Source organism: Lontra canadensis, unplaced genomic scaffold, assembly GCF_010015895.1.
Source record: "Lontra canadensis isolate GAN:19392208 unplaced genomic scaffold, GSC_riverotter_1.0 scaffold98, whole genome shotgun sequence".
Taxonomy (NCBI): Eukaryota; Metazoa; Chordata; class Mammalia; order Carnivora; family Mustelidae; genus Lontra; species Lontra canadensis.
The window spans coordinates 7,749,078-7,760,234 of NW_022631092.1; the positions used below are offsets into that span (position 1 = coordinate 7,749,078).

General features: G+C 47.6%; 1 protein-coding gene across 1 annotated transcript; it reads left to right on the forward strand.

Moving 5' to 3' along the window:
- Positions 1 to 714: 714 nt before the first annotated feature.
- Positions 715 to 2,525, forward strand: FLVCR2 (FLVCR heme transporter 2; the record flags this gene model as incomplete). The annotated part of the gene is made up of 1 exon (XM_032837411.1): positions 715 to 2,525. A coding segment is annotated over exon 1 (763 nt), but the record flags the coding sequence as incomplete, so codon positions are not given.
- Between the last annotated feature and the right edge of the window lie 8,632 nt (positions 2,526 to 11,157).

Below are 11,157 nucleotides of genomic sequence, written 5' to 3' on the forward strand. Positions count from 1 at the left end.
AATTCGGGAGGTCCAGGGTGGGCTGGGCTTCTGCCTTTTGTAACAGGCTCCCAGGGGCATGCCCACACTGCTGTTCCCAGACCGCATGTGAGCAGCTAGGCTATAGCTGGAGTGAATACAGACTTGACTGAGAACTATGGTTCTTCAAGCCAGCTGGGATCTTAAGAAGTCACTTCACTTTTTGAGCCTTAATCTTCTGATCTTAAATGCAGGCTGGCCATGGTAACTACATCATAGAGTTCTTGTGATGCTTTAATGACATAATGTAGCAAACATGTTTGGCATGATACAACAAATATTAGCTTTTGGATTCTTAGGATAGCTAACACTCATGGAACGCTTGCGATCCGCCAGGAAATTTTAAAAGCACTTTCACGTCTTGTATCATTCAAACCTCAAAACAACACTGTGAGGTGTGTACTTAGGATTTCATCATTCCTATTTTATGGGTGAAGAAACCAAGGCAGGGAGGTAGAGTATCTTAATTTACATCACACTCCTGGGAGTAGTTAAGCTGGTGTTTTAACCCAGAGAGAATCTGGGTCCTGCACCCCCCCACCCTCGCCCTCCGGGGCTGAAATGGACACTGGAAAACAGACATTTCTGCCCTGCAGGCCTGACATTCTGGAGGCGATGACTTGAAGGATTATCCTCTGTCACGGGCTGGGATCAACAGGTGGCAGCCCAGGGCTACTTAAAGAAATACCCAGCAACAAGGCCACCAGCTCTAAAAACTCTCCAAACTCCCGGCTACCCTCCACCCACCGGTGTTTGCCTAGGTGACCAGAGACCGACAGGAAAGAAGAGGCGTACCTCACGGGTTCAAATCTGAGTCCCCCAAGAAAAGACCACTTCGGCAGGCAAAGCAACGAGCGAGCAATACGAGTTTCCAGCAATTCGCATTTACCCGAGGAGCGCAACCAGACCGAGAAACCTACAAATCTCTCTATACCGAAAGTTCGGCAAGGATCTGGGAGCTCAGCCAATTGGTAAAAAGTCGGGAAGCCCTCCTGGATTGCCCAGAGCACTCTGGAGGAGCCGGGCATCGATGCCCACGCGCAGGGGATGGGGACCCGCGCCGAGGAGACTCCATCTGTGGGATTACCTCGGCAGAACTTCGGGGTTTTTTTCCTGCGGGGTCCCCTGAGAGAGGCAATGAATCTGAGGGGCAGTGCAGGGGGTGGGGGTTAACCGGGCGGTTTCCATGGCACCCGGGGCGTGGGGGAGGAATGCACCCCGCAAGCTGTGGCGAAACAACTGCGCAGCCTGACCAGCCCGGCTCGAGAAGGCGGGAGGGAAGGGGGGGCAGGAGGGTGGGGGAAGCCGGGCTGGACGGGGGTGGGGCGGTCACGTGCGCCCGAGGGGGCGGGGCCCCAAAGCCACCCCGGAGCGGAACCGTGTCCCACCTAGAGGCTCCGTGCCAGGCGCGAACTTTTCTCCACGACCGAGGGACTGAATCAGGCCTGAACCCCTGGGGTGGACTGCAGGCCCCCGGAGCCAGGACTGGGCTGAGGTGTCTGCGGCCGCCTGGGGGGACAGCGGTCGGTGGCAAGAGACACCAAGGAAAAGTGGGAGCAAAAGCTTGGGGGGTGAGTGAAGGGAGCCCGGCTCACGGTTTTTACGCAGCCTCGGGTCTCCGTTTATTCTGGGGTTGGGCCGGGGCAAGTGCCCTGCCAGCTCTAAGGGAGCAGCCGAGGCCACTGTCCCTTGAGACTGCCGGAGTCCTCAGCACCTGTCTCGGGCTCCAGGAGAGGCTGTGGTCATGGTGAATGAAGATCCCAACCAACACGAGCAGGATGGCAGCTCTGCGCAGGAGCCTGCCCTCTGGGCGGACGCCAGCGCCTCGGGCCACGCCAGCGTGTCCGCAGAGCCGAGCGTGTCTGCCCCCCCCAGCGTCTCCATCCACCCCAGCGTCTCGACCCACCCCAGCAGTTCGGCCCACCCCTGCGTCGCGGCGCACCCAAGCGGTTCGGCCCACCCCAGTACCTTGGCCCAAGCCGGTGGCTTGGCCCACCCCAGTAGCTCAGGCCCTGAGGACCTTAGCGTGATCAAGGTGAGCAAACGCCGCTGGGTGGTGGTCCTGCTGTTCAGCGGCTACTCCATGTGCAACGCCTTCCAGTGGATCCAGTATGGCTCCATCAATAACATCTTCATGAAGTTCTACGGGGTCAGCGCCTTTGCCATCGACTGGCTGTCCATGTGTTACATGCTCACCTACATCCCTCTGCTCCTGCCCGTGGCCTGGCTGCTGGAGAAATTCGGCCTGCGCACCATCGCCCTCACCGGCTCTGCTCTCAACTGCCTGGGGGCCTGGGTGAAGTTGGGGAGCCTGAAGCCACATCTCTTCCCGGTCACCGTCCTGGGCCAGGTTGTCTGCTCGGTGGCCCAGGTCTTCATCCTGGGCATGCCCTCCCGCATTGCTTCGGTCTGGTTCGGGGCTAACGAGGTGTCAACGGCCTGCTCCGTAGCTGTCTTTGGCAATCAGGTGGGTCGAGCTGTTTGGAGGAATGGGCGTCATTGTCTTGGTGAGGCCCTCGGTGTTAGGTTGCACCTGAGTGTGGGGGAGCCTGTAGTTTTCTGACTTCAGCAGTGTTTGTGACTCTGGGTGACTTCGTGGCTGGGTGGGAGGGAGGGATTGTGACTGGATGGCTGTGTAAGAGAAGGGCAGGGGAACAGAAAGAGGAGACCTAGTCTTTGACCGACAGTTCCTCCTCCCCCAGCAGGAAGCATGCTTCTGGAATGTCCTCGGGTTTATGATCCTCCTGACCCCGCAGTCCACGGCTTAAACCTGGGATTTCAGGAAAGCTCTTCTTTCTCAGGGAGCAGCCCGTGGGCATCAGGTTATTCTGGGATTGTCAGAATTTGATGGGTATTTTTAGCCGGACCCACTGGCTTTCCTAGAGCACAGAATTTCCTGTACTAACGTATAATCACAGAGTGCTGCCTTGGTGGTGCTTGGCCCTGTGCTGACCGTCTTCTATACACACCTAAAGCCAGGACAGTAGAAACGGTGCTCTGGGACACACTGCTTTCCTGGGGGTTAGAGCCAAGCCTAGCAGGAGGGAATAGAAGTCTCACCCTGAATTTCTAAGGCCTAGAAACCTTTTTGGAAAGGCGTGGAGAGCTCCTATCTCAATCCCTTTTCTTTCCTTCTTTTTGGAAGGAAGATCTCAAATTCTTTGCATCTCAGTGAGGTTATGATCCAAAATGCTGGGCATATTATGACTGCCTTCTCTAAATATTTGAAGCAAGTATTTATGGGGTTCTGCCTCCGGGTCCCACTTCTTCCCAAGCACCTGCCATTGTTTCCATTTTATTTTATTTAACAAATGACCAGTAACCCTTAGTTCTTATAGGATTTTTTCCCTTAGAGGAGAGTAAAGCTGGGAGGTGAAGGGCAGGACCTTTCCAGCCTCCCAAGGGTTAAATCTCTGTCTGAGCAGCAGAACAGGATTCATATGAGGTCACTGCAGTCTCAAACCCATTGTTTGGGGAGAGCTGGTTGGCTAAGTGGGAGAGCCCCTCCCCGGTGGCCAGGCGACATCAGAGAATTCAAAAATTTTTTTTTATAAATCATAAACCATAAACTAATAGATTTTCAGACTCCTCCTCACACACCTGTGAGGGAACTTGACACCAGATAAATCTTTAAAATTTAATAATACTATTTACTCATTCCCCACCCCCAATCCCCACCAAGGTCAGGAAATGCTAAGAATTTTACTTTTTTTTTTTTTAAATATTTTATTTATTTATTTGACAGACAGAGATCACAAGTAGGCAGAGAGGCAGGCAGAGAGAGGAGGAAGCAGGCTCCCCGCTGAGCAGGGAGCCCGATGCGGGACTCGATCCCAGGACCGTGAGACCATGACCTGAGCTGAAGGCAGAGGGTTAACCCACTGAGCCACCCAGGCGCCCCGCATGTGTTTTATTTAACCTTTCTTTCTGAGGAAAGCAGGGCTGAATGGAGTACTAGAGTGGTAGTGAGAGCTTTGCCGCTTAGAAAAAAAGGCTCCCCAGAGTTGTCTAAACAGACTTTGGATGGTATTCCTCACTCTAATTCTTCTGGGCCTGTGAACCTCACACTGATCTGCTAAACTCTGTAATTCTGAGCCTCCCTCTTCTAGTGCCTCCAACCACTCCACACGTGCACCAGCCCTGCTGGCATCAAATTCATCATTCATTCATTCATTCAACAAGCATTCACCTAGTGCCTCCTGGTTTGCCAGGCACTGGGCTAGGCCCACAAAGATAATCCCTGCCTTTGCAGAGTTCCCATACAGGATTTTAAAATTGTTCCAGGCACTAGGATTCTGATAAACAATCAAGTAAACAAAACCAAGATCAGCGTATAAAGGATTTATTTTCAGTTCTCCAGGAGAATTTTAATATCTTCTTTGCCTAACTGCTTAGAGGAAATTGAAGGGGAAGGAAGCCAATGTCTATCAAACACCTATTATGTGCAAGGCATTTCTCGTCTGTTATTTATTTTTTCAACTCTGTGAGGTAGGTGGAATTTGTTCCTGTTGTTACAGGTGAGAAAATTGAGACCCAGATAATTGGAGGAAACTTATCTGGGGTCCTACAGCTACTAAGTGGTAGAAGGGAGATTTGATCACGACTCCACCTCCAAAATCCTGTGTCGGTATGCCAGTGCTGAGTTGTCATGTGGATAAAGCATATGTTTTTTAGTTTTTAAATTAAATTTTTAAATTAATTTTTTATTTTTTTCATTCATTATTTTTTTTTTTTAAGTGGAGCCCAAGGCAGGGCTTGAACTCATGACCCTGAGATCAAGACCTGAGCTGAGATCAAGAGTCGGACCCTTAACTGACTGAGCCACCCAGGTGCCCCTAAAGCCTATATTTTTACGAAGGGGGAGGTCAGGATTGTGAGGGTGCAGTTTCGCCCCTTGTGTCTGGTTGGTGGAGGTGATAAAGTTTCTAGCAGTTTTCTCCAGAATCAGAGAGCCTCTCCACCTGTCTTCTGTTTTGAAGGGCTAGACGTTAGTATCACCTCCCCACCTACCCTGTCCTAAACTGCTGAAGGGCGGATTCTGCCTCTAGGAGCCTAGCAGGAGTCACAAGCAGGTGGGGCTCTCTTTGGCAAGAAGAAACCAGAGAGTCCTCAGCAGGGCTGAGAGAGGGAAGGAATGCTAGAATTTCAACAGAGCCTCTTCCCTTTGGCTCTGGCCATTTGCACAGGTGGTGACACCTGGCATCTGGCAACACTTGTTCCATTGCTTCCAGGGAAATGACCCACGAGGGGGTTCCAGGGACGTGAATGATGTTATAGCAGAAAGATTGGAAGAAAGCCCCTTCTTAGAGTCTGGTGGTAGCTTGGTGGCACTGGACGGGAGAGAGGTGGGATCTCGAAGGGGCCGAATCCATGCCAGCCCCGAGAAGGAATTTACAGCACCGAGATGGCAGAGGGACTTCCTCAAGGACCCTTGGGCAGCTGAGAGCCCAGTGCCTACCAGAAAGAGAATAGGAGAGAATGTTTGCTTTTCGGGTTGCAAAAAATATCAGAGTCCCCCCTTTCCTGGTTTCACTTTCCATGGTTTTAGTCCCCTGCGGTCAACCTGGAAACAGATGGTCCTCCTCCTGACCTACAGGAGGGTCATCGTACACGATGTCACAATGCCACATCATTCCCCTCGCTTCGTCTCATCGCACAGGCGTGTTAGCCTGGCACATCATTGTAAGAAGGGTGAGCAGATTACAGTAAGACAGAGAGGGAGAGACAGAGAGAGAGGCGACATTCATGTGCTTTCATTATAATGTATTGTTACAGCGGTTCTAGTTTATTGCTAGTTATTGCTAATCTCTTACGTTGCCTCACTGACAACTGAACTTTACCATGGTTAGAGGTAGGTATGAGAAACACGCCATACAGACAGGGTTCAGTACTATCTGCAGTTTGAGGCACCCTATGGGGGGTCTGGGAATACAGACCCCGTGGATAAGGATGGACTTAGCAGTCTGGTGCTGTCACCTTCCAGAATCGGGCGTGTAGCGGCCACACCGTTTGGGCTTTTTGAAATAGTACCGCCCAATAGGAACATAAGGCAAGCCACGTGTACAACTAAATTTTCCTACTAGCTACATTAAAAATAGGTGAAATGTTGATTTTTTTAAGTAGAAAGAGCAGGTGAAACTGGTTTTACTAGGATATTTTATTTAATTCGGTATATCCAAAGTAGTCTTTCAGCATATAATCAATATAACAAAATCACTAATAAGCTATTTTCCATTCTTTTTTCATACTGAGTCTTCGAAAATTGGCGTGTATTTGACACTTATAGCCTCGCCACATTTCCCAGGAATGGGTTCAATAACCCAGTTGGACAGTGCAGATCTAGAACAATGATGCCATTTAGGGGGTGGGGGGGGGGAATATCCTTGACTCTTAGGGGCCCTGATTCGGTCTAAAAATTAAACTGATGGAGACAGGTTATCAGGAGAAAATCATCCAAGTTTATTTAGTATAAGTATTACATGATGTAGGAGCCTTCCTAAGGAAATGAAGAAACACTTAGACCTGTGTGGTTTCAGGCCAAGTTTGATGAAAAGTGCATCATCATAGAGGAATATGACAGGTTAGGAGTGTAAAGTTAGTGTAGTGAACCGGAGGAAGCTGGGCAAGGCCTACTTGTTATGTTTCTCCTTGGTATCCTTCTGTCTTCAGAGGTAGGGGTGCTCCTTTGCTCCAGCTGTGGGAGGGGTAGCTCTTATAGGAGTGTTTAAGACCTGTTTCAGGGAAGAAGGATGAGGAGGAGGAGGAAGTCAGAGTGGCTTCCCTACTCTGCTATTTTTCCGAAACTCCCTCAGCTTAAACTAATCTGGGTGCCATAATTTGGAGGAGCGTGTCCTGACCCACATCATATCTAAGTGTTTGGAAATAGGTTCTAGCAGATAAAGATGGACCCTAGGAATCAAAGTCCAGCCTTGAGGACTTGGAGTTTGATGGCTGGCTGATTGAGTGGTAATACCAGAGAGGCTGGGTGTTTGAGACTGACTCAGGGGTCAGGGTCATGAGGTGGGTGGTCAGCCCACTCTTGTTCCCAGATCATGGTCATTTGCCATGGAGATGTGTTAAAGTCTAAGCTTACCATTCTGGATTTTCTAATGTCAGAGGCCTTTCAAGGTCTCATTGAAGTTGGGGGAGGTGAAGGCAAACTCATGTTCTCTTCTAGTCATTGTTCTTGTTACTTAAAGCACACAGAGTGCCTGCCCACGTGGCTGACCACTCCTGGCCTCCCCTTATGCACTAGAAGACAGGAATAGTCCAGGGCTGGGAGGGCAGAAGGAGGCTAGAGGTGACTGACATGCAGTGGCGGGGGGTGGGGGGCTGGGACCACACCCTCCTGGGGGCCAGTCAGGTCTTATAAATGACAGTCAAAATGACAGTGGGGTGTGATGGGGTCATGGCAAACTCGAGAGTCCATTTCCCATCTAAAGACAGCAGCTGCATCAGCTCCCGCCAACTGTTGGTATACAAAGCATGGCCCAGTATTGTCAGATCTCTTTTTTTTTTCTTTAGGGAGAAACCAGAGATCCAGATTTTTAGATAAAGTCTGTTTTGATGATGATGATGATGATGATGATTATGGTAAAAGAGACATAATGTTTATCATTTTAACCATTCATAAGTGTACAATTCAATGGCATTAACTAGTTTTACAATGTTATGGAAGCACTACCACTATCTATTCCCAAAACGTCTTCATATACCCTCCACCACTGCATACCCATCAAATAATAACTCCTCCTATCCCCCTCCCTCCAGCCCCTAGTGACCTCTCTTCTACTCTGTTTCTATGAATTTGCCTCGGCTAGGTACGTCACATAAGTGGAATCATACAACGTTTGTCTTTCTGGGTCTGGCTTATGAAATCTATTAAGTGCTGATAACTAATTCATAGGTGTGTGTGTTTAGTTATATTCCATCTTCTGAAACTGTGGATCAGATAAAACTTGAGTTTGAGGCTTCTGGGGAATATATAGTGGAAGGGAATGCCCGGTCTCCTTTGTCTGTCAGGACGCCCTTGCCAAAGACGCAGGCCAGCAGAATGAGCTCGGAGGCGAGCTGCTCTGGGGAGAAATCCAGACCCGTGTTCCCAGCCAAAAATGGCGATCACCCTAGGGGCTGGGTAAAAATACAGATGCCTGGGCCCCGAGGTGGACTTCCTTACCTGGACTCTCTAGGGCTGGGGCCGGGGCTCCTATCTCTTCACCTGGCTTCCCAGGTGAGACCAGTGGTCAGTTTTTGAAATCACTAGGAGGAGAGAGCAGCAGGCTATGGGAAGGCAGCCTCTCGCTTGGAGCCACGTTGTTGTCATGAGAGATTTATTACATGTTTGCTGAATGCTGGTCTGGTGGGCTCAAGGAAGCAATGGGAAGCTCAGCCATTCAGCCTCCAGATTGAGGGAAGAGGCTGGGCTGGGGTAGGGCTCATAATTTGGATTCATTTAAGGTTTTAAAAATATACTCCCACCCCGGGTGTGGGGGGCACACCCTGGTGGAATGTGAGGTGGAACCAAACTTATGCGCCCTCCTCTTCATTTTGTTTCTTTAACCTTCAGCTCAGGGCACTGGAGGAGGCTCGGGTTGGCCTGGCGTGACTTCTGTCTTGTCTTTGTTCCTTTGGCGGCATTGTTGCAAGTGCCTGGCAATTCCATGGAATCAAGTCTGAGTCTTCGAGTTAGCATGCTCAGACCCTGGCTCCTCACCATTTCTTTCTATCCAGTCTGTCTCTTGTTCTCTCCCAGCCTTGTCGCTCTGCTCTGACCAGCCTGGCTCCTTAATTCTCTCCTTGAAGATAGACTCACTGCTTGGGGAATAAGCCTTAGGCTTTGAAGAGTGATGTCAGCAAGATGGTGGGTCAGGAAACTTCAGACCCCCGCCCCTCACAGAAATGTTAAATAAACTAAAACCCAGCTAAAATCACTTCTTTATAGGAGTTCTGGAGATTAGTCAAAGATAAACAGCAACCAGGCAAACACCCAACCAAGAAAAACCCCCATTCAAAATGGTGGGAGATTTCATGGCATTTTTACTTAATTTTTCCTCCCTCCCTTCCTCCCACATGTTGTACTCCCAATAACCAGGTCCTTTCTGTAAACTGAATTTGCAAGACTTTAACCTAATTGTATTTTTGTACACTAACAATGAACAATCCAAAAAAGGAAATTAAGAAAACAAAACAAACCCAGGAATAAATTTAACCAAAAAGGTGAAAGACTTATACACTGAAAATTGAAACTGAAAGCTGAAAGAAATTAAAGAAGTCATAAATACATAAATACATGAAAAAGACGTCCTGTGTTTGTGGAAGACTTAATATTGTTAAGATGGAAATATTACCAAAAACAATCTACAGATTCAGTGTCATCCCCATCAAAATGCCAATGGTGTTATTTGCAGAAATAGAAAAATGGAAAGAAGAAAATATCATGTGGAAATTTAAGGGACGCTGAATAGCCAAAATAATTTTGGAGGAGAACAACAAAGTTGGAGGTCTCACACTTCTTGACCCTAAAACTAATAACAAAGCTGTAGCAATCATGGTGGTATGATATTGGCAAAAAGACATAACATAGAGACCGATGGAATAGAGAGCCCAGAAGTAAACCCTCACATATGTGATCCAATGATTTCAACAAGGGTGCCAAGGCCAATGGAAACATTTTCCTTAATATTTTTTAGAGCAGTTTTAGGTTTGCAGCAAAATTAAGTCGAAGGCACAGAGATTTCTCCCTACCCTTCTTATTGCCACTCCTCAGCACGCATAGCCTCCCCTGTTGTCAACATCCCCCACCAGAATGTTACAGTTGTTGAACCTACATTGACACATCATGACAACCAATCTTTTCAACAAATGGTGTGGAGAAAACTATAAACCACAGTGCTACATTTGTTACAATTGATGAACCTACATTGACACATGATTATCACTATTTCAACAAATGGTGTTGGTAAAACTGTAACTCTGTAAGAAGAAAACACAGGGAAAGCGCTTCGTGATGTTGGATCTGGTAATGATGGCAATGATTTCTTTGTTGTGATACTAAAAGCATGGGCAAAAAAAAAAAAGAGAGAGATTCATTGGACTATATCAAAATAAAACACTTCTGTGCATCAGAGGACACTGGTCATTAGAGTGAAAAGGCAACTTGTGGAATGGGAGAAAACATTTTCAAATCATATATCTGATAAGGGTTGATATCCAGAATATATAAAGAATCCCTACAGCTGAACAAAATAAAAAACAAAACAAAACAAAAACCAAAAAACAAAACTTATTTAAAAATGAGCAAAGGACTTGAACAGGCATTTCTCCAAAAAAGATATACAAATGGTCAGTATGCACATGAAAAGATGCTCATCATCAGGGAAATGCAAGTCAAAAACACAGTGAGATACCACCTCACACTCAGTAGAATGCTATGAAAGAAAAAAGAAGTGTAAACAAGCTTGTGGAGAAATTGGAACCCTTGTGCATTGCTGATGGGAATGTAAAATGGTGCAGTCATCTGGAAGACAGTATGGCGGTTCCTCAGAAAACTAAAACTATGATTACCATATGATCCAGCAATTCTGCTCCTGGCTATTTATCCAAAAGAACTGAAAGCAGGAAGTTAAACCTGATATTTGTATGCCTGTTTTTACAGCAACATTATTCACAATAGCCATAAAGGCGAAAGTAACCTAAGTGTCCCTCTACAGATAAACAGGTAAACAAAATGTGATATACATATAAAATGAAATATTATTCATCCGTGAAAGGAAATTCTGACCCTGCTCCACATGGATCAGCCTTGAAGACATTATGGTAGATGGAATAGGGCACTGATCATGATGAGATATGCCTGCTGGAGTCGCAGAGGTTCTTTCCAGTCCGCCAAAGGAGAGATACTACGTGATCCCACTTATATGAGGTATTGATGTGTATTTTTTCCTGACACCAACCAATTCTCCAATTCTCTGCCACCAACTGAGTGTCCTACAATCCAGTTTAATTCTTACACTGACTACTTGGAGTTAATGCCGACCAGCCAACCCCACAAGTTCAGGGCTCGGTACCACGAGACTGCCCCCACTTAAGATGCCAACTCCAAGTCTTGGGGGCCAGCCAAACTTCTCATTCACTGGTTAT